The sequence below is a fragment of the Lepisma saccharinum genome, chromosome 1 (assembly GCF_977018435.1).
Source record: "Lepisma saccharinum chromosome 1, izLepSacc3.1, whole genome shotgun sequence".
NCBI classification, from domain to species: domain Eukaryota; kingdom Metazoa; phylum Arthropoda; class Insecta; order Zygentoma; family Lepismatidae; genus Lepisma; species Lepisma saccharinum.
In genome coordinates, this window is record NC_139229.1 from 189,391,253 (window position 1) to 189,416,422 (window position 25,170).

General features: G+C 40.0%; 1 protein-coding gene across 1 annotated transcript in view; it reads left to right on the forward strand.

The window, feature by feature from the left end:
- Trap1 (TNF receptor associated protein 1) overlaps nucleotides 1-25,170 on the forward strand; it is a 220,702-nt gene that overhangs the window by 75,377 nt on the left and 120,155 nt on the right. Inside the window, exons 4-5 of the mRNA XM_083109993.1 lie at nucleotides 14,022-14,171; nucleotides 18,765-18,836. Coding sequence (XP_082966119.1) covers nucleotides 14,022-14,171; nucleotides 18,765-18,836 — 222 coding nt within the window. The remainder of the gene's footprint in view (nucleotides 1-14,021; nucleotides 14,172-18,764; nucleotides 18,837-25,170) is intronic.

Here is a 25,170-nt window from a genome sequence, read left to right on the forward strand (position 1 = left end):
ACAGTGGTTCGGATCCCACCTTAAAACTGTACGATTAGCCCCGATTAGCCTGTCTGTGCATAAAGTGGACTTAAAACCACAATTACATAGGGTGATGAAGCTAATTGTAAAACTTCCGTTGAATTTATCTTCTTCCAACATATTATAAAGTACTATCTAACATTCTTTTAAGAATATAAATCCGCCGGACCCTGTGGCTGAGTGGTTAGCACATCGCGCTGCGACGCTAGGGGTCCCGGGTTCGAATCCCGCTAGGGGCATGATTGTTTGTATATGTCCATTCATCAATTTCATCACTCATCTCCATCTTCGCAAATTAGTCAAGAGCCGCAAAACGCGAAGTAAAAAAAAAAAAAAAAAAAGATAAATCCCATGTGCTAATGAAATTATTGGTGATTATCAATGTTGCTTTAAATGTAACAAGCCAACTAGTGGTTATGTATTTCTCAAAGTATCACTACTACTATCATATTACTCGTTTGTATTTTTATTACGTAAATAAATATGGTGGTGACTCGTTAGTTTCTTAACATTGGATTGATTGATTGAGTTGGTGTTTTAAGTCCACTTTATGCACAGTACGGCTAATCGGGACTCGACCTACAGTTTAAAGTGGGATCCGAACCACTATGTGCCTCTACCGGGTATAGAACCCAGGATCCCTTGTCTTAAGATTGGAAAGAAAGATGCGCTTTGTTGCCAGTGGTAATTTGATGTGGCCTTCCGGAGATAGAATCTGTGATAGTCGATTAGAATCATCATCCTTAACTAGTGTAAAATAAACAACCTAAAACTGGTCGCTTTTCCAGCTGGCTGCTGACCTTCCTGGCTCTTTCTGTCCCACAATCGTCTTCGGGGGTGTGTGCCCTGATGAATGTCAACAAACCTAGTTGCGAAGTAAAAGCTGAAGGGGGTAACATCGCTCTCCCGAGTCAATGTTGCCTAGGGTGCGTCTGTTTTTGCCAGTTGCACAGGAAGAACAGAAGGAAAACTGACTCAGGCCATTCCAGCCAGCAACAAAAAAATTCAAGTCAGATTCACGTAGACGTAGAAATTTGCAATTCTTTTCCGAAAATTCTCTCCAAAAATGACGACCTGGCTTGCTAATCTTTGTAATTGCGGAGCCATAAGCATTACCCTAAAAATGTCAGAGGGAGGAAAGGGAAGCGGAAGCTTTCATGACTCTTGATATTGGGAAGAGCCGTTCCCTGAGGAAGGAAGCCCTGTCAGTTCTTTCAGGCATGGGAATATAATTACGGCTTGAGCCACATTTTGGGCTCGGCTTGAAGGAAGCTTATTTCCGCATATCGGGATATTGCATTGGTAGACCGCTGGAAAGAAGAAAAAAAGATGATGGTAGAGGCAGGCGAGCAGTATGCGGCAAATACGAACTTGGGATTTTGGTATACCGAACCATTTTCCATGTTAACGAGATCACGTCATGATGCTAGAGATCAAGCCAGTGTGGAGTGGTTTTGCCCAGCCAGTCGTGTTATATAATTTGCAATTATCGATTCAACGTATTTCTTACGAGATATTGATTCTAAGCTATTATGTACTGTTATTACTTGGGTTAGGAATATGATTTGTGGAAATTTTTCAGTATTTTTATGGTAAGGGCGATCTGTTCCTGAAATATGTAGAAATTCATTTTGGGAAAAATCTAATTAAATGAAGGGCGTTTCGTTTGGGCACATATGTACAGCATATATTTGGCCATTTCTACGTGAAATATTTTTAGGTCTTATTCATCATAGTTTCACTTTTCCTAGTGGATATAATTTACCCCTCTTGCTGAAACAAGATTTTATAAGTAAAAGCCTTCGTTGGCTGGCAGAAGGCTGTAATTGTAATGTCCATTTTCACATAATAGCCATTGTACAGTCACCAGCAATAAGAGACATAGGAGACATACGTCGTGAAATACTCGCTTCCTACAGGGCGTTATGTGTGTTGCCTAACTCTAGGGCGATAAGTGGATTTTAATCGCAAGTTTGCAGTGGCAACTTCTACACCGCCGTATAGTTAGGCAACACACACAACGCCTTTCAGGGAAGCGCGTATTTCTGGATCTAGGTGTCGCATTTTTATTACCGGTGACTGTACATGGCAACTCGGGACTCATAAAACGAAATGACAGAAAGCATGTGAAATGTCCTAGCATATGGGATTCATATTTGGAATAGAATAAATAGACCTACATATTTTCAAATTTCATAGTTTTCCATCTGTTTTGTTTTCTTACATGAACATTTCACCCCATGAAGTATGCTATGAGAAAAGAAAACACAGTTTATTAATTAGAAATTTATATTGTTGTTAGGGTTTAATTTTGTGCTGTATGGCATATTAATGCAAATTTGGGCTACGTGTTCATTTTTTGTTTTGCACATTTTGGTGATTTTTTAGGTCATAAAAATCCTAGCACTAGTTATTACTAAGAATAAATTGACTACCCATGTTGTGAGTATAGTTTCTCAATATTCTGACAGGGCCTACCCGATGGCGCAGTGGTAGCGTCGTTGCCTTGTAATCAAGGGATCCCGGGTCGGTACCCGATGGAGGCACATAGTGGTTCGGATCCCACTTTAAACTGTAGGTCCAGTCCCGATTAGCCTTACTATGCATAAAGTCAACTTAAAATACCAAACACAATCAATCAATATTCTGATACACGTATCCTTAGAATTATGTCGCCATCTAACGTTCCTAGTTCGAGTCTTAGCCTAGACGTAGATGTACGTGTACTTTTGTGAGTATTCCATCATCGATTTCAACTAATCACCATTATTCATCTTCATCATGGGCGTCCGGAAGGGGGCAAGAGGGGGGGGGCGTGCTCCCCTGGAAAATTAGTCAACCAAAAAATATATATTTCACACATATACTTTCATTTCAGCCACAATAATATGTGTTAATTATTGCATGAATATGATAAATTTAAATTTAAGCAATGTTGTTTTTCAGGGAACAACACTATTATTAAAAAAATTGCCTTGTTTGCCCCCCTTGGAAAAAATACCTTGCCCCTCCCTGGAAAAAAATCCTGCGGACGTCCATGATCTTCATCGTCACGATTAGCCAAAATACTCCGAAAAACGACGTAAGAAATATATAAATACATATGTACTATAATTATGTGTTTCGTATAAGATTTTGGAGCACGTAATACAGCTAAGATAAACTTGGAACATGAAAGAAATGTGTCTTTTTAAATCGTGCTAAATTGCCTTGATAATACGAATAAGTAGTTGAATATTACTAATATTCAGCGTTTCTCTAGCACTGATTTTATAAAGCCATTCCATGTTATTTCCGTTATATTTTCGTACTTTGGAAATCTAAGAGAGAAGCATATTTTTCGAGTCGTAGAAAATCATTGTAGTGTATCCTATTTGAAGTGCTTGTGGAAGGTTGACATATTTCTTCAAGTCGTATCGAAATCGATCCTATTTTCAAATAGCGGAAGGAGATAAGAAAGGAACGCTTGAAGTTGATGAATTGTGTGTTAAATGTGGTAACCGCATGAGGGAAATATATTTGAAGTGACAGTACTTTGGTTGCTGTAAAAGATTTACTTCAATGCGAAAGATTTTGGTAAAGAAGTTGATACCTTTGAAGTCTTAGAAAATTTTGGATGGACTACATTTCCAATGCTGTGGAAACGAGGTAGAGAAATATCTTCGAAGACGTAAGTTTTAGTTGGGAGATTGTGGAAACCTCTTGGGGAGTATCTGAGAGTTGCGACGTCATACGTTTTTGGAGACACGATATCTTTTTTAAATAATTGCATTTGTGATATTTTCGGCGATCTTGCTTTGAAAGTCATGTGGGAAATTATTGGTTGACGCTACTTTGAACCGACCTCCGTGATGGAGAGGTAATCACAGCACTCTAGGACGGGTTCCGGGTTCGAATCCTGGCCTGGGCATAGTGTTCTTTGCGAGCGTTCGTCCGTCAATTTCACCATATCATCAACCATATATTTGTGATTAGCCAAAGGTGGCAGAAAGGCGAAGTAAAATAAACCAAATAAAAGTACTTTGGATGTTGAATATTTTGGCTTTGTGAAACACAAGTGAACGTGATTTGATGTAATGAATGAGCTTTCATGTTCAGGCATTTAGATGTGAATGCTATGATGTGCAGTTACCGTAATTAGGGCAATGTGAGGTAACGTGTGGGGAAGTGCAAGTTAAAAATAAAGTGCTAATTTTATCAGGGGTTTTGCTTTCCAAATTTGAATCGTGTCTTCTCAAAAAATAATGTTATATCATTTATCCCGAGAGAGTAATGATTAAAACAGGAGCCTTTGATCCTTCCAAAACCCAGCTATCTTGCGCGGAAGGAGCTGAAAGCAGGTGTGAGGAAATTAACCGCTCTCGTTCGCCGAGTGGGCTACAAGTGGTCGTGTCCATGGTGGAAACGGTCGACTGTTTTTCCTCAGGCACTCGCCTTGTGGCGTAGCCCCGTATTGATCTGGGGGCGGGATTACACCGCTCAACGGAGGACAAGACACAGCACAGCAGGCCAGATTTGTTCCCCTCACTAACCCTGCCCTGCTGTGTGCCTCCTTGTATTGATTGTCCGGTTCGCCTGGCTTCCATCACAGAGTGACTCCCTCTTAACAGGAGCTATATCCACCTTTTGTTGTCTGCAATTCATGCAGGCTGCCCGATGCTGCTGTTTAAGTGGTAGTGTTGCCAATGCGCCTCATGTTCAACTAGTTATACTCACCTGATCTCTGTACATCTAGGCAATTGCGAGCTGAGAAATTTATATAGTTATGCTATAGGGCATTCAGATGTCATTCCGTCTTCAGCTGCAACCATTGAGGCATAGGCTACCAAGATAGCGACTAATCCTTCTATAAATAGTAAAAGTACGTATTGTCTAAATACGTACCTTCAAATTGGTTCCAAATTTTCGAAATGACCTGCGATCTTCATCGGGGAAAGCGGAAGGACTGTTGCAAACGATACGTGGAGTGAAGTTTTAAGTTTTTATTTATTCTATTTCATCCTCCTCCATTATCTTGTTTCAGCTGTTTCTTTTTCCTACCTTTGGATAATGAAGAGGGTCCAGGAGTTATTTTCATATTCTAGTATAGACCCAGACCCAATTAGAATATCTTTAAATTTGCTGACTTCCTGTTTTGAAGCTTAGTCTTTAACGCAGTCATTTTACATGGATTTTACCAACGGTTCCAGGTTCTAATCCCGGCCTGGGCATGGGTATTATTAGATACTTGCCGGCCCCCGTGCTGGAGTGGTTAGCACATCGCGCTGCGACGCCAGGGGCTCCGGGTTCGAATCCTGTCAAGGACATGGATGTTTGTGAGTGTCCCTTCATAAATTTCATCATATCATCATCACTCATTCTCATCATCGCGATTAGTCAAAAGTATCAAGAAACGACGCTATATAACAAATCAAAAATGTACACAGATATTATTAGATATTGGTTTTGTGTTCTCTTATTATACGTGTGTGTCTCAAACCTACATGTAGACATATTCTCGACATCTACCTTGGTTTCCTGGAAGCACGTATTCATTGCAACCTTCATCTTATGTACTCTCCTTATGTATGCCTTCTTTTGCTTACAGCTTCGTCGCTTTCTTTTGGAATTCCGCATTAGTTCTTGTATTCTTCGTTCAGCTTCATTCCATGCAATGTACCATGTCCCGATTTGTGGGATTTCACAGTTTTATCTTTCTCGGTGAGTGAGGTGAATAGTTGTCCAGGGTCTCGCTACCTCTTCCAGCTTCGAGACCTACTTCGAAGATGGTTGTTCCTTCACGAATTTCATGTAGTTATCACTTACATTCATCCTCACTGGCCTCGAGCCGTCCGGGTTTAGTGATGCTGCACAAAGTTCGAGTTGAGTCGTTGGTAGTATCGAATACACGGCACACAGGCTGGGTTCATACTAAGGTGCGGAGTAAGCAACATATTTCATCTTAGGGGGATGAGTACTAGATATCTTCCCAGCGAAGCCGGAATCTGTTAGGTCAGAGGAGGCAACTGGGTATCCTCTCAACCTCAGGCCTGTTCGGTCGCCTCATTCCAAGGACACCAGCCAGGTAACTAATAAGATATCTGACCCCCCTTCGCTATTAATACAGCATTTATTCTTCGGGCAGGCTTTCCACTAAGTTCTGGTATATTGATGGTGGAATTGTTTCCCATTAGTCCTGTAGCATCGAGACTAGTTCATGGATGGTTTTCGGTCGAGTGGGTCTGGCAAGCACCCGACGCTCCAGTTCATCCCAAAGATGTTCGTTCTATGGGGTTCCAGTCGGGGCTTTGAGCGGGCCAGCTAAACACATCCACCTGACTGTCTTCAAACCGCGATGCAATGGATTCTGCTTTATGGCCAAGAGCATTATCGTGCTGATAGAGAAAAGGGCTCATTCCAAACTGTTGCCACTGTGTGAGCAGCATGCTATTGTCTAAAATGTCCTCATAAGCACCACTGTTCATGTTACCATTGACCAAAGCTAATGGCCCGAGCCCAAACCAGAAAAAGCAAGTTCAGACCATGACACTATCGCCACGTTCACTTGGGTGTCCGGTGACATTTGGCTATATAGTGTACACCGAGCTGTGAAAAAGAAGAGAAGAAAAGAACTAGTGTAAACTGCTGTCCCGCAGCAAAGAGTGGTGCCGGACACTTGTCAGCCTGGAACTACACGAAGTGTAAGCGGACCGCTTCTGAGACACTAATCCGTTCTCCAAACGCATTATAACCCCCTGGGATTTGCGTTATGCTCACCTAAAAGGCAAATCAATAGTCCACTAGATGTGCCGCTGTTGAGAGCCCTCCAAACATGCGAGCATGCACTGGTACATTAATTACCTGCATGACTAAAGATCTCTTTAAACCTGACCCCGTACTGGAAGAGTACTCGGGACAGACGGCTGAAAAATATATGATACTACGAAATACATTTAACGAAAAGGAAGTCCCAAGGATAAAACAAACAAGTTTGCAAACCTTAGCTTGATCCTGAATTACTTGAGTTCACTAGGATACTTATGTGCGTAAAAGAGGTGAAGGGTAGGTAAGAAAGAATCATGTACCTAACCTTATTGAGAGGCTAGTATCAGTAAATCTATTGGTAGTTGGACTTACTCATTCCTCGAAGACCTTGAGTGAACACTGGTGATGGTCGGCAAGTTCCTAAAGTGTTTTAAGTTAGGACTGACAACCCGAGATAAGACAAGATTGCCGCGCCATGGACTTGGAACGAGGAAGTATAGCTCTTCTAACTACAGAGGGTCAGGGAGTGCGATGATAACTTGTGACCCAGTTTATTGGTTCTGTGATGGCGGAGAGGTGCTTCTGGAGGAGACTCATGGTACCAGGATTTGCCAGAGACAAGATCCTCTGGTTTTTGTACCGAAGCGCGCTTTCCGGTGTTCGGATAGACTCACTCAAGCTTTGCGGTACACTTTCCCAGATTTTTAATATCGGATCAGGGGAGATGGTGGATGTATTGTTAAATGTCAAGAGAGGCCACTTGTGTTCATTGTAAGCATGAGAATCGTATGTTTCTAGCTGTGAGACTAGTTGATTGCCGAACTGGTAAAAGTTTTTACGGAGCTTTTCATTTGAACCCTTCGATCTTCACGATTTGTATTGACGTGAGCGTTCTGTTTCAGTATTTCTGAAGTGTTTTACTACTTTGCATGCATAGAAGCCGGTGCTTCATACATCTGGATGGTGAGCAGCATCTTACCTCTATTATTCAGTGCTTTAATATACATATTTCATCTTTCTTGCATGTGTATAACAGTAGCCGGTATTTGGTTGCCAGGGGACTGCACGAGAACATGAAGCATTTATGTACTGGAACCTGACTTTGGTTTTGTTTAAGCCACTGTTCGCTAGTGTCTTGAAAATTTGTAGTCCGACAGTACTCGTAGGCATTTTACTTCTGGACTCCCTGAGATTCGGACGTCCTCAAAGTCAATACGTGCTGATTTGGATTTGGACCTTCGCCGCCGGTGAAGATGACTTCCTCTGTTTTATGGGCGTTGATTTTTATTTCCCAACGGTCGTAATATTGTTTTAAGGTTACTTGGTAGTATGAGAGGCCATTCGCGATTTTATTACCTCCATGAATATTGGAAAATAGCAATGTCGGACTGCGTATGCTGCTCTTTGTAAACTCTGTCACTTGGAGAGGTCTTGGAGGAGTCCTGCTTGTCTTTTTCTGATGCGTGATTTTTCATTTGAAATGGTGACAAAGAATTGTTTCTTTGACGAAGGAATTGAGGAGTTTGATCATTGTGTGCGGGATGCCGATCGTTAGAAGTTCGTACGTGAGTCCCTCACCCCAGCAACGCCGACTTGCCAAAATTATTGGGGTGGGGGGGGGGGCTCTGATCATTGAAATAAATTAATAAATGACTCCCTCTCTCCATTTTTAAAAGTAAAAATTACGTCTTCGTATAGCAGTTTTTAAGCAGCTATTATATTCCACATGCAAAACAAATGTAACATGAAAAACGTTAGGAAATGTTTTCAAAGTCTTTTTATGTCTTTTGTGTCTGGTCATTTGCTTTTTACATAACAATTCACATTTTTATTGAAAAGTATGTATTTACATTAAGAGGCCAACCTAACAGTTTTATGCCGGCCTCGGTAGCCGAGCGTGTTGGGTTGTCGACCCAACTCGCTTTGATCCGGAGGTCTCGGGTATCGTACATATCAATATTGCCTGAAAGTCGTGTTTACGACCTCTAATTGTTCAGAATTCACTTAACAACACACTGGTATAATTGTCATATCAACTCGTTATTTTGAAACTCTTTTTAGTAAAAATGTTAACAATACTGATAATTATATACTTAGTATATAGTAATAAGTCATGTGTTTTGCTGTCTCCGGTCATAGCCCCTCCAAAGTTGATGATTTAGCAGTCTCAGTCCCCCAGAGTTGATGGTCTAGAACATTTCAAATGTGTATTTAAAGTTAAGTTCATGTGGGACAATTCAGAGTAAACTTTACAAGAGAAGCAAAATAATACATTAGATCCTCTTAAGCAAAATTATTTGGGGGCTCTGCCCCACATCGTTAACATAACAAAAGTTATCGTAATTAATTTTTGGAGTGGATTAGCACAAAATCTGCTGATCGATCTAGCCCCGGAAAAAAAGATCGTAAAAGCCCCAAAAGCCAATATTTCTTTCATTGGTTGGCTACACTGTGCTATACAACTTCGGCGCCACGAACGTGTATGACTAACAAATAATATACCTACCCTATTGTTACATATATAGTTACTCATTTACTCATAATAATGTGGCTGGTACAGCTTACATTCTAAAGCTTATCTGTTTAACTATGTGAAAATGCACATGCTGAGTACACCTTGTTTTAAAAACTTTTTTTTTACAGGCACATCAATTTACAAACAGCAGCAGTGTCGTGCGCGTCTCAACCGTGTAGGTTCTCCACTGATGCCATGCAGTTCACCAACCCGAACATTAACAATGCGCTAGGATCGAATATTCTTTCATCGATTGTAATAGGCCCTTGGTCGAAATAGCCCCGGGCTACCCTACCGTTTTTACAACTTATTCTATAATGTAGACGCCACGAAATGCAGTCGGAATACCAGGAAATCTTGCGGCCCTTAACACAAACAGATTAGACACCACGACATGCGGGTGCGTAGCAAAATAAAGTTATAATTCCAAAGATAGATATCAGCCCTTTAAGGACATACCTAGGAACACCCTGCATCGCTGTCAAAGATTGTTTTAAAGTTCATTTTATGCTCAGATGGGTTAAACGGGACTGAACCTACATGTTAAAGTGGAATCCGAACCAGGGACCTTTTGATTACAATGCGGCAATGCTAACACTAAGCCATCGGGTAGGTCCGCTATTGCAGCCAAATATTATTTAATTCATGTTTATTGGATGTAATACCCCATACTTAACCCAGAATGAATCGAAACGGTAGTATCCTTGGGCCACTGAAATTTACATGGTAACTTCCTTAGTTTGCGGCACATTCGTAAAAATCTCTATATCGACGGTCATCCGCGAGGTGTGACAGGAGATGGCCAGGCACCCTGGATATTGAATGTACGGGCGTTTTATCTTATTTTACGTATGCATTTCCAAGGCAGTAACAAGATATAGAAATAATTATCACAGGCGTCTGATAAATATATAGTCTTAAATTACGATTGCTACTCTGACAAGGTCACCAAAATTTCAACGCTTGGTTTGGTCGAGAGAAAATATTTTGCGCATAGTTTTCGTATTAACATCTATGGTAATTAGCAGACAGGTCAGTAATTTCATGGTTTGCTTGTGTTTATGGTGATGCATCAGCTATGTTTGTTTGGGATATTGTGTACTATAGTATATTTAATGACACGTTAAACTCGACAGCGAGATCATAAAGCGGTTGAACATGCATGCATTAACGCCACCGTCTCAAGTCGCGAACTGAGAGCCATAGGACAAGCGCATTTACTTGTTTCATTGAAGCTAATTTATGTCGAGGCATTAGTTTTTTTCACACTAGCTATTAACGCGAGTAAACTGAATATACAGAGGAGTGGAAGTAGCTCGGATCATAATACTTGGCCACATCCAAGCCGGCCTACTTGTCGGAATGGTCATCTTAACACACTACGAAGTCAGAAGTTGCAAGTTCGAACCCTGGGTAAGGTATGGATGTATTATCATTGTGTTTTTCCCGTCACCAAAATAGAAGTGAAGGCCAAACCCTTTTCCCCTTGCACATTGCAACATCCGATTAAATCACATGGGGGTGTGGAAGTAGAGGCTCCACACATTCACGATCTCAACCATTGTGTGGGTGATGTGATCAGCACCACTCTCCGGCCTTCCCCCCCCTCTCACAGGGTTGGCCTCAGGTACCCCATTCTATTAAAGGCTGGGTGAACCCCAGAGCCGCATTATGCACGGAGAAGTCCACCCTCATGGCACCTGCATTTGGAATCGAGCCCGGGTCTCCCCCGTGGCAGTTAGACGCCCTACCGACTGGAGCACTGCCGCTCTACCACCCATAAATGGGAATGTCAAAATAGACGCAGAAAACAGAAACGAGGTTGTTAACACCTATTAGTCAATACATTTATAATGAAAAAGGAAGTATATGATACCTTCTCATTATTACATGTGCCGAAGAGAGGAGTTTGGGAACCTAACACTCGAATTAATAATACTGCACGTACGTACATACATACGTGTGCCTGTGTGTGGATATAATTGAATCCGTGCCATTTTCCCCCAGGAACATTCCCTTGCATGATGATAGTTCAGGAAGGAAAGACTTAATTAAATCCTGCCATAGTAGAGAAGAGTTGAACAGAGAAGAGAATTGTGGAACAAGCTGAAAAGAGAAAATTGAGATGATGTGGTCATTTAGTTCTAATGTATGATGAAGGATAAGTGAAGCAAGGCCTAAAATTTCCAGTTGAAAATCAATACGTAGAGTTTGATGGGAACAGTGTGGCGTAGAATGAGGTGTAAAGTAGGATAGGTAGCACTTCACTGTAAACTCATAGGCAAAGAACAATGTAAAGTGTAGTACGGTGTAGCGCAATACAGCAACAGAGTACGAATATCTGCTATGTTTGATGTTGATGTAGCGAGTCTGCAGTGTAAAATTCGTTAAAAAGACAAAATTCTTCGGAAGAGAACAACTATCGTTCAGTTGCAAAATGAACTCGCACACTTTAACTTTTCACTTTGTCGTTGGAAAGGTGGCATTCCATATACTAAGTTACATACTGAGAGAGCGAGAGGAGATGGACTCACACAAGATAGCTTACGATGCTCCGAAAGTAATTTGAATTGCCATGATTTACTATGATTGTTATTTTAAAAAAGAAATTACTGCACGACGATGAATGGAGTTTCGTTTCTCTGTATTGTCAAGTGTTTTATCTTTGTTGAAGTACCGGTTCCTCAATTTAAGTAAGAAGCAGCCATCATGTTTTATTTGATGTAGATTTTTCTTCTGTCTGGTTCACTATGGCAACCCATCAAAGCAAATTTGACTTGCGTTCCATCTCCTGCTGCAGTTCGTGGTTCATTTATCTTACGTTCCGCTGAACGAAGAATTTCAGTGCAGCTTCTCTTAAGAATAATGAAGTGCACACATTTCTCGCTTCTCATGAAATAAAACCGTGTCAGGGTTAAACCAGTTTTCCTAGAAATTCCCTTCTAGAAATAAAAAAAATCCCTTGTACATCACAAAATTTCCTTCCCTTCAGACCAACACTTTTTTTTTATTTGTTTAACGACCATTATGTAATACTTATTATGGTTGCATATTCTCCCAAAATTTTCTTAAGTAAGGCAGCAATCATGGAGAGAATGAAAATGGAAATCAGATCGCCAGTTTTATGCAAGTTCTGCTTCAGCTTGTCTTCGTAGAGAAAGAAATAGCAGAGATGAACTAAAGAATAGCCTTTTCTGAATGTTTGTGTAGTCCTCGCTCCGTAACGTTTTTACCTACATTTTCCCGACCTTTAAGAAAATTTCCCTTTCCTCTTCCACGTAAAATTGCTTTAAAAAATCCCTGCGTGGGGGAAATTTCCCTTCAATTACCATCGCTGGGCCAAGCAAGAGGCCTTCATCGTGATTAGGGAACCCCTTCGCTTCTCTGGATGAAAAATGAATTTCGTACAATTTATTTTTGACCTGATTACAAAGTCTTTATCCAGCAGAAAGGAAGGAAAGGTTTAAATCTGGAAGTCGAGGTACTTAGAATTTCGAGTCTCTGCCCGAATTCATGAAAGTCAAACACATCCAGCAGGGAATGTGAATTTTAATTGGCACTCGGGACCAGCTAAGTGGAAAGTTCACCAGAACTCCTTCCCGTCGCTTGCCTTTTACCGTTCTTTCCCTTCTCTTTTGTTTCCGCATTGTGTTTTCCTAAAGTAGCAGAAGGACTATTCTGACCAGTTGAAGATAACCGAAGAAAATCGAGCTCTGAGTTGTCTTTAATTTTCTTTCCTTAAGTTTTTTTTTACTTTGCATGTACTTCGTTTGAAAGATGCAACTAGTATCTCATGTAACATATGGACTCTGAAAGGAAAGAGCAAGTACTAAGTATTCTACATTTGGAGGTCGGGTCACCGTGTTTTGAATTTTTTTAAAAATTGCGTCGCTTTTTCCGTCTGTTTTCGCTGTTTTCGACGATGATTTATGTAAAAATAATGAAGGGGCAACCGCAGACACACAAGGGGAAAGGCACAGAGCACAAACCCGATAGAGGATTATAGTAGCTGGTATTCCAGGCACCAGAGCCTTGTTAGCCGTCACGAACGCAACTTTCAGAGCGTATAAGGAGACAGAGAATTTAGCTCCTTACATCCCGCCGTTTAGTAAACAGTACAGTTTTTAATTATGGAGTTCAGAGCTCAATCCCCGGTGGCGGAAATCGAGCTTTGATATATTGGTCGAGATCACACTAAACTGGAGGCTTTATCCCAGTTAGCATCTGAACACATAGTCAACTTAAACAAACTTTGCCGTAGTTGTCCTTTTAGTATACTAATCAGTAGGCACCAAAATGCATATGTGAGCTTGCACGCGCACATTGTCAGTGTAAGCTACAATATTACTTTTTCTCCAAAACAGAGAGACAGATGTCCAGACAGTTTCTTCGAATTTTGAATCCAGTTTTTGCTCCCCTGTATTTTGACATACGTATGCAAATGTGGGCGAGGATTATAATAATATGTTGTTAACTAACGCGCACTTGTAAAATTTCATTTTTGTTAATGTTTCCACTATAAATAGTTTAGCTCTTATGTGTATGTGAGAAAAGTGGTTTGCAACAACGCAGTGATCTTTCTTTCTAAGCTCTTCAGATATGAAACATGCCTACAGTATGTGCGTATAATTTCAACCGATTTCTATAGTTTGTAGATATAGCAGTTAATGATGACGTTTTCTGTATAGCGTTTAATGATGACGTTTTCTATATAGCGTTTAATGATGACGTTTTCTTCCAGGTTTTCATCAGGGAGCTGATTTCCAATGCGAGCGATGCCTTGGAGAAGATGAGGTACTTGAGTGTAACGGGTGAGCAAGTACCAGATGCAGAGAGACCATTGGAAATCCACATAGCGACAGATAAGATGAACAGAATATTTACCATACAGGTGAGCAATATTATCTCTCTTTTTGTGCAATCTTAATTTTTCTTCGTACAAGAGTATGCTTAAAATTATGTAAGTCATGCCATTCAGGGAGAACGACCAATATCGATTCGGTCCACACCGATAAACTTGTCAGTATTTTGAAGCAGCGGAAATTTTTATAACCTATGGCTTAATTATGCACTTGCGTCGTTTTTTCCCTTGTAAAAACTCATTGGAGACATGCAGTTAAATTTATTAAGTAGTGTGTATTTATTCGGGTTTCTGGACGTAACGTTTGCCATTTTATCGGTGTGACACTTTTCGTTATAGTTATTTTTTATTAACATTGGTACTATTCAGCAACCATTTGTTCTGGTGAATGGCCGTAAGGCATACTATGAGGAAAATATATCAACACTTAAAGGGAAGTTTGTAGAAGGGAGTTAGTTCTCTTTTGTATTTCCAATCTAGGTTTTTCTGTGTAAAAGACGTTCGTGTTACCATGTTATATACATACGCTGTCGAAAGTGGAATTCCTGAAAGTGTGTGTTGCAGCGAGTTTTGTCAATGAATAATTTTGAATCCGAGATTATTCAACACGCGTCGCTGATAGTGTGTGTGTAAATTAAGAAACGACACGAGAGGCGTTGTTGAAAAATTGAGCAATGAGTGAGCTCCGTAATTAACAATAGCAAGGAAGAAGCGGAGAGCCGAATAGATTCTTGAGAGGTGAGGATCGCCATGAACCAGACTGGAGAACAGTATTCTATTATTTGGGAAATTATTGACTTGACGTATAATGTGAGTTCTGAGATATCATTGATTTCAATAAAACTGTACAGTAAACCTGAGAGACATATCCTTTTTTTAGTGGTGCCTGCAGTCTAATCGCAACGGCGTTGATCATCTAGAAATGGATTGATAGTAACCATAACCATATGTGCATTGTCAGAGAAACCTTGCCAATTATTTCTCTTCCTAAGTGAAAGAAATTTCATGAATTAAGTAATAATAATGGTATAAGATCAATTACTTTTGCAACCTCAAAGAATTTAATTGTGAAAAGTACCACTTTTAAACATAAAGATATCCATAAATATACCTGGTCTTCTCTAGATGATAAAACTCATAATCAGATAGATCATATTCTCATTGATAAAAGAAGGCACATAGAGGTGCTGACCATTATTTAGTAATTGCTAAATTAAGAGAAAGACTCTCGGTGATAAATCATAAGCAACAAAATCTAAATGCTCTAAAATTTAATACAGGAGAATTTGCTGATGTTAGAATTAAGAAAGATTACCAAATTATACTCTCAAATAGATTCGATATTTTGCAGGATTTAAATGATGATGAAAATATAAATGAAACAGACGTAAATGAGAATTGGGAGAACATACGTAATGCAATAGAATCAGCAGCTAAAGAAAGTATAGGATACCATAAACCAAGAAAAAGTAAGCCATGCATGGTTTAATAATGAATGTCATAACCTAATAGAAATAAGAAATCAGGCTAGACTTAGGTGGTTAAATAACTCTGATGATACAAATTTAAGCAATTATAATAAAATAAAGCGAGAAGTTAACCGCACGTTTCGAAGTAAAAAAAAAAAGAGATTACTTGAAAAGTAAAATTAACGAAATTGAAACAAACAGCAAAAATAAAAATATCAAGAGATTTATATAAAGGTGTAAATGAATTTAGAAAGTGGTGGCAACCTAAAATAAACTTGATAAAGGATAAAAACGACAATTTTTTCCACTACGTTATTCAAGGCGATGTAGTAATACTAACAAAAAAAATACATTAAAGAGGAAATAAGAAGCAGGCTTAATTCAGGAAATGCATGTTACCTTTCTCTTCATAAACTTTTGTCTTCTCGTTTAATATCTAAGAAACTAAAAGTTAAAATGTACATAACAGTAATTTTGCCTGTAATATTATATGGATGCGAAACTTGGTCCCTTATATTGAAAGAGGAACATAAATTGAGAGTATTTGAAAATAAGATCCTTAGAAAAATATTTGGGCCTAAAAGGGATGAGGAGACAGGTGAGTGGAGAAGGTTACATAATTTAGAAGTACATAATTTGTATTCATCTCCAGATATTATTCGAATAATTAAATCAAGAAGACTTAGGTGGGCAGGCCATGTGACACGAATGGGAGAGGAGAGAAGAGTTTACAAGATTCTTGTTGGGAAACCTGATGGTAAGAGATTAGTAGGAAGACCAAGACGAAGATGGAGGGATAATGTTGAGATGGACCTAAAGGAAATCGGTAGGGATGGATAAGAGTATATAGATCTTGCCCAAGATATGGACAAATGGAAGGCCTGTGTTGCTGCAGACATGAACCTTCGGGTTCAAGAAGGCTAGAGAGTTAAGTGCAAGAAGGTGATAAAATAAACTAGGGTCTTTCATTAAGAGTGATACTTTTTAATTTTTTTTTAAAAAATAAACCACTCAACGTATCAAAGTAAATTGTGCTTTATTTTGAAGCTTAGACATTGCAGTTATGTTCTGAACAAAATATCGTTCAAATGTCCACCACGGCTTTGAACACACTGACGCACACGAAGCTCCAATTGTTAATCACTCTGGCCAACATTAGTGGCGTTATGTCTGCGATAGCCTGACGAATGTTCGCCTCCAATGTTCCAAAGTTCATGGCTTGTCAGCATGGACCTGGGCTTTGATGTAGCCCCAAAGAAAAAAATCCATGGGTGTTAAATCACACGACCGTGGCGGCCAATTCACACATCCACATCTTGAGATGATCCGGTTGCCAAACTTCTCCCTCAGCAAATCGAGCGTAGCATTTAGCTGTGTGGCACTTAGCGCCATCCTGCTGGAACCACATGTTTTCAATATCTGTGGTGTCAAGTTCTGGCCACAGAAATTCGCGTAACATGGATCTGTAGCGGTTGCCATTGACGGTAACTGTTCTTCTCTCATCATCTGGAGAGAAATAAGGTCCAATGACGCCGCCACGCCATAAACCGCACCACACAGTGAGTTTTTCTAAATGCAATGGCACCTCATGGACCACTTGTGGGTTCTTCTCGATCCAATAACAACAATTTTGTGTATTGACGAATCCACTAAGACAACAATGCGCCTCGTCTGAGAAGATGATTTTTCCACTGAAATCAGGATCAGTGGAGCTATCCTGTGCGTCGGTGTGTTCAAAGCCGTGTTGGACATTTGAACGGTATTTTGTTCAGAACATAACTGCAATGTCTAAGCTTCAAAATAAAGCACAATTTACTTTGATACGTTGAGTGGTTTATTTTTCTTTCAAATTTTTAAAAGTATCACTCTTAATGAAAGACCCTTTATTACTATTATATTCATTCATTTCGAATAATGTAACAATTTTATGCAACGTTTTTCACTAAATTAAACTCATGTGCTGATTAGATCATGGGAGATTGATCTAGGTTTAAACTACGTTAAAGCACGTCGTGCTGTGTAGTTCGTAGAGCCTAGTTTTATTCAAACGAACAGAAACCCCTCATTACCAGAGGTGTCGAGAAGAACGAGATGCAATAGAAGTATCTAGCAGTGGTTCAGTCTTGGCTGAGAAGTTTCATTACTTTCTAGCTTTATATACTAATTCGCCCTGAACCCGTATACTGACCCCCAAATATACGAGGGTCGTACCGAAAGTAATGCAAAAGTGGTCATAACCTCTTTATTAACTGATGTAGATCGTTCAAATTGCACATGTAGTTGGAGTGACTCTTACTCTATACAAACCAGCTACTCAACCTTAAAAGCGATGCATTTGCGCCATCGTTGAACCCAACTCTAGAATCCTCTTTGAAAAAAGTCCGTTGTGCACTGTCCGACATCCACTTCTTCACAGCCACTTTCACCTCGTCTGTGTCATCAAATCGTTGTCCCCGAAGACTGTCCTTCATGGGTCCAACCAAGTAGAAGTCTGAGGGTGTCAGATCTGGTTGTACGGTGGATGAGGAACCACGGACCAGCCCATTTTGCCGATCACCTGATTTGTCGCCAAAGAGGTGTGTTGTCGCGCATTGTCATGGTGAACGTAGATCGCTTTCAGATTCTTGTGTGGTGGTCTCTTCATCCTAATGGCTTCTCTAAGCTTATGGAGTGTCTCAATGTACCGCATTGTGCCCACAGTTCAGTTTTTCAGCAAGCTCATCTGTCCGCGCGAATCAACTCATCCACTCGCTGACGATTCGTGTCAGTGGTCGCCGTTGATGGTCTCCCACTGCGCGGTTTGTCTTCAATGCTGGTTTCCCCTTCTGTAAACTTCTTCATCCACCTGTGCACGTTGTTCTTGTCAATGGTGTCATCTCCATACACATTCTGTAGCCTTCTGTGGATGTCGGACAGTCTGCACCCCTCCTTCGTCAAGAACTCGATGACAGCACGTTGCTTCTGCTTGGTATCCATTATTCACGTGCAAGGAAGACAAAGATTCTGAAACACCTGTATAGATAAAGAGTCACTTCAACTACATGTGTAATTTGAACGATCTAGAGGTTATGACCACTTTTTGTTTTACTTTCGGTACGGCCCTCGTAAATTTTTGTTTTTACTTAATAATGGTATATTTGTTTTTTCTCCGCAGGATACTGGAATCGGTATGACTGAGGACGAACTGCGACAGAATCTAGGAACAATTGCACGGTCTGGCTCCAAGGTAAGTAGTTTAATTTTAAATCTACAAAAAAAAAATAAGTTTCTGTATACTGAAGCAAAAATATTTCTCGACCGACCGTAAGCTATGAGATACGAATTGTCTTTGATGTAGCATATGCTAACAGTAGATGGGATGTTTATCTTGTTTCAGCAACAACCTTGTAAGCTATTTTTTCTATGGAGATAAGAGCGAATGCAACCACGCGAAACCACTCCTGAAACTAAGTCTCTTCGTCCAGAGGCGTAGCTGCCTCCCCCGCAAATATATAATTTCAGAAATTCAACACATGGTGTCGGTTATTTTTTAAAAGAAACGAAATAGACAAAATATAGTCAACAATGACAAAATTTGAACTCGAAATTCACTAGGTGAGCACAAAATAGAAACCCCCGATCGGTGAACTTAGTATCAATAGAGTTACTGTACCTAATTTACGAGTCAGGGGACACCTCGAATAACTTCATGGCTGTTTTATTTATTTATTTTCATGTGGAACGTGGTCGAGTGGGTTCCCAGTAACATATTATCATAAGACAATGTCTGCGATAATAAGCAGGCGCGTACTGACTCAATCAAAGGGGCCATGACAACTTAACGTGTGGGCCCTCAGAAGTGCCGTATTAAGTTACTTGCTCACAGATAGTCTAAAATAGGGAAAAAAAATATCCCATCTTCTCACTTCTTTACAGATATACCGTTTGTCGGAATCTTTTAGAGTATAAATTGTCTATAGTTATGAATCCAGTAGGAAGATTCAGTTGCTCGGGCAGTCTTGTTTTTTGTTGCCACGCAAACAAAAACACTTGGTAATTCATTAACTTTTACCACTAATATTAGTTTTATGTGCAGTATTTAAAATGTAACTTCCCACCCAAGTCTTTTCATATTCAAATAAGAACTGAGACAAATTTTTCACATAGTCCAGTAGCGTAGCGTCCTAGTACGCCCATACGCCGGGCGTTCCCTGATTTAAAATTTTAAAAATGCGTAAATATAAAGTAAACGTGACTAATTATATACATGTTATGTCATTATAAAAGCTAATTTCTCGATCCGTCTACAACGCTCCACTAACAGCTCTCGTTGCAGCATTTCTCTAATGTCTCTGCTTGCCGGACGCCGTCTAGGTTTGGCGTACAGTACCATGCCTTCCTGGAGGCAGAGAGGAGGAGGGAAAGCTTGTCGCTTGGATCTCTACAGCACGGGCGAAATGCTCTCGCCATACGCGGGCGTACGGAGCACCTGATTGGTTCTAGGGGCCATGTGTTCTTTGCTGCCTTCCGATTCAAGGCGCTGTACTTCCGATGCAGACGACAGAAGTAGAATTCCTACCCGGCTTTTTGCGCTCGTGCCCATAGACAAACCTCGTGCCTCTGCTCGTGCTGTGTGATGCTACAATACGCAATATTCACTGACGTATCTTTAATGACCACTGCATTGTGTAATTTATCGCAAGAACAGTGAAGTTCATTAAAAACTAAAATAACAAAACAGTTTTCGTCAAACAAGTTGATAAAGTCCTCGTGGTAGAAGTTCAGCCTGTGGCTGCTCTACCACCTAACCCGCAAAACTATTTATTTAAAAAAAATATTTTTTCGTTAGTATCTTACTGCCTAATATTGTGCCTGTGGAAATGTTTAGCATTCGTTTCAAAACTCTTAACATCGTATGATCTCTTGACAAAATTATTTTAAAATGTCTATCAGCATTCTCAAGATGAAATAAACAGTGGTCTGAAACTCTGAATTACTAATAGGCACTGTTACGTCAGTAGAGAGTACGATTGTACAGTGTTTTGCACAGCGCGCTAAGACGCCAGAGGTTTTCGGTTTGAATCCCGGCCTACGCATGTTTGTTCTTTGTGAGTGTGACTTCATCAATATCATCACTCATATTCATATTTGCGATTAGCCAAAAGTGGTAGTGGTAGAAAGCGAAGTAAAATAAACCAAATCAATCAATAGTTGTATCATCCACAACAATGAAGTCTACTGTTGTTCTAGAAGCGCTTGTGATTCAGGTAGTTTTTTTTAAATTACTTGCGTCATGCCGAAAGGTTTCCTTGATTATAAAATACTGTTTTGCTACACATGTGTTATACGTGTGGAGCAAAATACTCCGAATGGTGTACGGTGTTTCTGACTTGAGCAATCTAATTAAAAATGGTATAAAACACCAGTGCTCCAAGCATTTGTTGCACACTGAGGCATCTCATTTTCTAGATAAAACAAGCATGGATCATGTTTTATCGTAACCCGGCTGACTTCATGTAATAAACACAATGAGATTGTGATTTTAAATAGACAATACATATGTCGGCTAATTCCATAAGTAAACTCTTAAGCAAAAATAAAGGCCTACCCTTCCTTCGGACTTGGCGTTCCCATCCGAAATGCTCATGCTACGCCACTGGTCCATACCTGTTAAGTGTTACAGATTATTTTAGATTTTTAGCTATAGTGTGATAAGGTAGTTTAATTTTGTTTTAATTGTTGAACACTTCAAAAAGGAGGGGGGTATCTAACTGTTGTACGTCCGTTACCCTCTGACGTCATGAAAAGTCACAAAAGCTACGAAAATAAGAAAAATACCAAGCTTACAAGCTGCCCCTCGACTTTCGAAGAAACATCAGGTTGGTTTCTCCAGAATTTCCCCTCACAGTATCTCCACTTTTTATGTGAGAATGTCCATGATTTGGAGAACTTTCTACCAGTGTGAGAAATGTTGGTATTTTTCTCGTAGGAATCGTTGAAGCATTCTTGCTCTTTTTCGGAACATTAGAAAGCCAGCTTAAAGTAGCGAAATTCAGTCATGCTATCTGTAGAGAGGCTCTTCAGCGATATCCGATTTATGGATCAGGGCATGGATAATGGTATCCTGTGTATCAAACGAAGATTCGACAATTTATTACTACATTTCTTGGGCCACCGAGACGGCATTTTTAAAAATCGAGATGCGAACAGAATTATACACTTCAAGGCAGGTCGAGACCAAACCGAGAACGAGACAGACCTCCGTAAAATCGAGAGGAGACGAGACTTCGATAAACTATAACAGGGTGTCTACCAAAATAACAAATCCAATATTTTGGTTCACTTTTTCTTGACCTTTTTTCGTTTTTCTTAACCTTTATTTATTCGACCCCTACTTAGGTGATGTTGGAAATTAAGAATTAAGGAAGTAAATATTTATTTAATGAGAAACCTCTATACGAAAAGGCCAGTTAAGATGAAAACTGAAGCTGTACTTAACAAGAGATTTAGACTTGCTTCATCTATTGATGCATCTTGGACTGCATTTGGCAGACTAGCGAGGCTCTGGCGCGTGACTCACAGCTAGTATAATCTTATTGGGCACGTGTTGTCATCCCTATATATTTGTGATTGTCCCTTCAGCCAAAGGGTCAGAAAAGTGAAGAAAAATAAATCAATCAGTCATTGTGATATAAAAAAAATCTTGACCACAAGTATAATTTCTTTACTTTTTATTGACTTGTTGACGTAGTTGTTGATTTTTTAAAACTTTTTCTTCGCTTCCAAGACTGGTAGACACCCTGTATAATGACAATGACTTTACAATGTGACTTATTCAGGTATACCAAGCGCATATTTACCTGATTATTTTGTTCATCATAATTGGAACATTAATTCATTAGTGGTAACTGCGAATCCATACAACGTGGTTGCACACATCCAGGTTAAAATGTAGACGAAACGAGGCATCACAAACCACAACAGCAACAACAAAAAACCGTTATTATGAAAATCATGGATGTATATTTTGTTTATGCTAAGCATTTCGAGACGAGACCGAAACCTCAATTGTATCACTGGTTAAGCACTTGTTTGAAATAAGAAATCGAGAAAAACCTCGCCCTAGTATGCAACCTAGAGGAGATATATTATAAGTTAATTTGGACATCGCACAAAGTTATATTTTTGTAAGTAACTTTGTTTTAAGCCAGAATTTTAATTTGAAAAATATGCGGGTTGTATGGCAAGTTGGCTTGATTTCAGATTTTGAGAGTTCTTGGCGTGTGCCCATCTCTTCCACGGTGGCATTCGGGCCAGAGGGCTTCCTCGAGTTCTGCCTTTCATCTCGGTTATCTCTCCGCGGCGTCAAACTTATTTTTAAAGACAATCAAGATGTGACCGGGGCGCGGAGCGATTTCTTTATACCGTCGATTAATGCAGTGTCATATTTGTTCCACCGCCGTCGTACATCTTGTTGGATGGAATGTCCCTCTTCGTTAGCATTATTTAATCGTCCGTGTTCCTCGTTTCTTTCAAGTGGCAGGTCATCAGGGGGAGACGGGTTCATTTCCATCTCAGCAGGCGCTAAGTTTATTTTTTTTCACTTGTGATATCTATCTCATTTCTCTTTTCTTTACCAATATAGAGTGGTCCTATCAGTCACTTGTGCTGCTTGTTCAGTTCGTCAGGGTGAGAAGGATGTTATCTTGCGTGATAAGACATTTTTAAACTTCTTTCCTAGTTTGAGTTTTGAGTTATTAAGTCCACTTTATGCAGAGAAGACTAATCAAGACTGGACCTACAGTTTAAAGTGTGATCCGAACCACTATGTGCCTCCACCGAGCATCGAACCCGGGACCTCTTGAATACAAGACACAACGTTACCACTACGCCATCGGGGAGGCCCTTGTTTCTTAGTATTCCAGAGATATTACTACTTTGGAAACCATCAGTAGTAGGGTGGAATTAGGATACGACCCGGAAGTAATTACTAAAGAAATTATCTTGGAAGGTGTTATTCATCTACTTCAGGGCAACGTATAGCCAGAATGCTAAAACCGTATGCCTTGGGCAAATCTATATATATAAGGAAAAATAATAGAGACTAAATAGGCTTTGCCATTAATATTATGAAGAACACAAAGCTTTTTCAAATGGTTTCTCATTCATGAATTGTAGCAGTAGCTGGAATGTGTTACATTTCAATGTATGAAGGTATAATAGAGGGTAAAGTCCGAATTGTAGAAGTACAGGGTGGCGCATAAGTCAATTGGCCCATGGAACTAATGACGGAATGAGGAAATAATGATCAAAATAGTTCACAGATAGTGATATTTCTTGATCACTGATAGGTTGTGGTTGCCTTGCAATTTCGCTTTGTGTGAGGAATGGTTAGGAGATTGTGTGCAACTGACAAACGTGTCGTGATTATGACTGTTTTGGGGAACTGAATTTTGCTCCATCTTGTATTAAAGTGAAAACATGTAGTGGAAACTTACGTGCTGGCACGTTGTAACACGAATGCTTTGAAATGTTTTAAGTCTATGTGAAAATATAAATATCTATGAGCATTGGCCTAACGTGGCGGGCGCAAGGGGGGACACTACCCTCCAAATGTATGATTATTTACACGTAATGGTACTTTTGCGCTAACCTCCTGAAACCACCTGAGAGAGTAAAGTAACAAAATTGTTATGATTTTTGCAAATGTAACCGTTATTTATCAAAATAGTCCTGGATGATATTTTCATGGGCTTGAATACTTTTTAATTGTGCCCCCTCTTTCCCCAAAGTTAGGTCCCAAGCTACACCCATGTCTATGAAAGTTACAAAAGAAAAAAAAGCTCATGAGAATATTGTGATACAAAAGATATGGAGGCACTAAAATATTACCTAGACAGTGTAAAAGATCCGTGCTTCTCAGAAATGTAAAATAATTGATTAAACATTGTCATCTCGTCCAAACATGGACGATAAGGTGTGGGAAAGAAGAAAAAATTGAGGACATTAAAAACTGCACATTCCATAAGAATGTGCCGAACATTTAAAATATCATTAAATACACTGCAGAGTGGAGGCTCGAACTTTTGCAGATGAGAACTAGTTGAGAAGGCCATGTCCAATGAAAAGCCGACTTAGTATTATCCCTTCTCTGTGAGAACGTCATGCACCAATTATGGGATCGGCAGTGTGGCGCTTGTTCCCTGTTACCCCATCGTGCCATATGGGCCTGCCCGATGGCGCAGTGGTAGTGTCGTCGCCTAGTAATCAGAGGGTCCCGGGTTCGATTCCCGATGGAGGCACATAGTGGTTCGGATCCAACTTTAAACGGTCCCGATTAGCCTTACTGTGCATAAAGTGGACTTAAAACACCAACTCAGTCAATCAACCCATGCTGCCAAATCTCAAGTAGAAAATAACTGAACACATTCTGAACTGAAGGTCCCTGGCCCTGGCCTGTATAAGGTGGAAAACTCTTCGGAAGGCTTTGGCTGCAGTTCTGCCTTTGATTCCCAACCACATTTACAGAGAAGGACGTTCACCATCGAAAAAATCACTGACCTACAGGGTGTCCGGAAGCG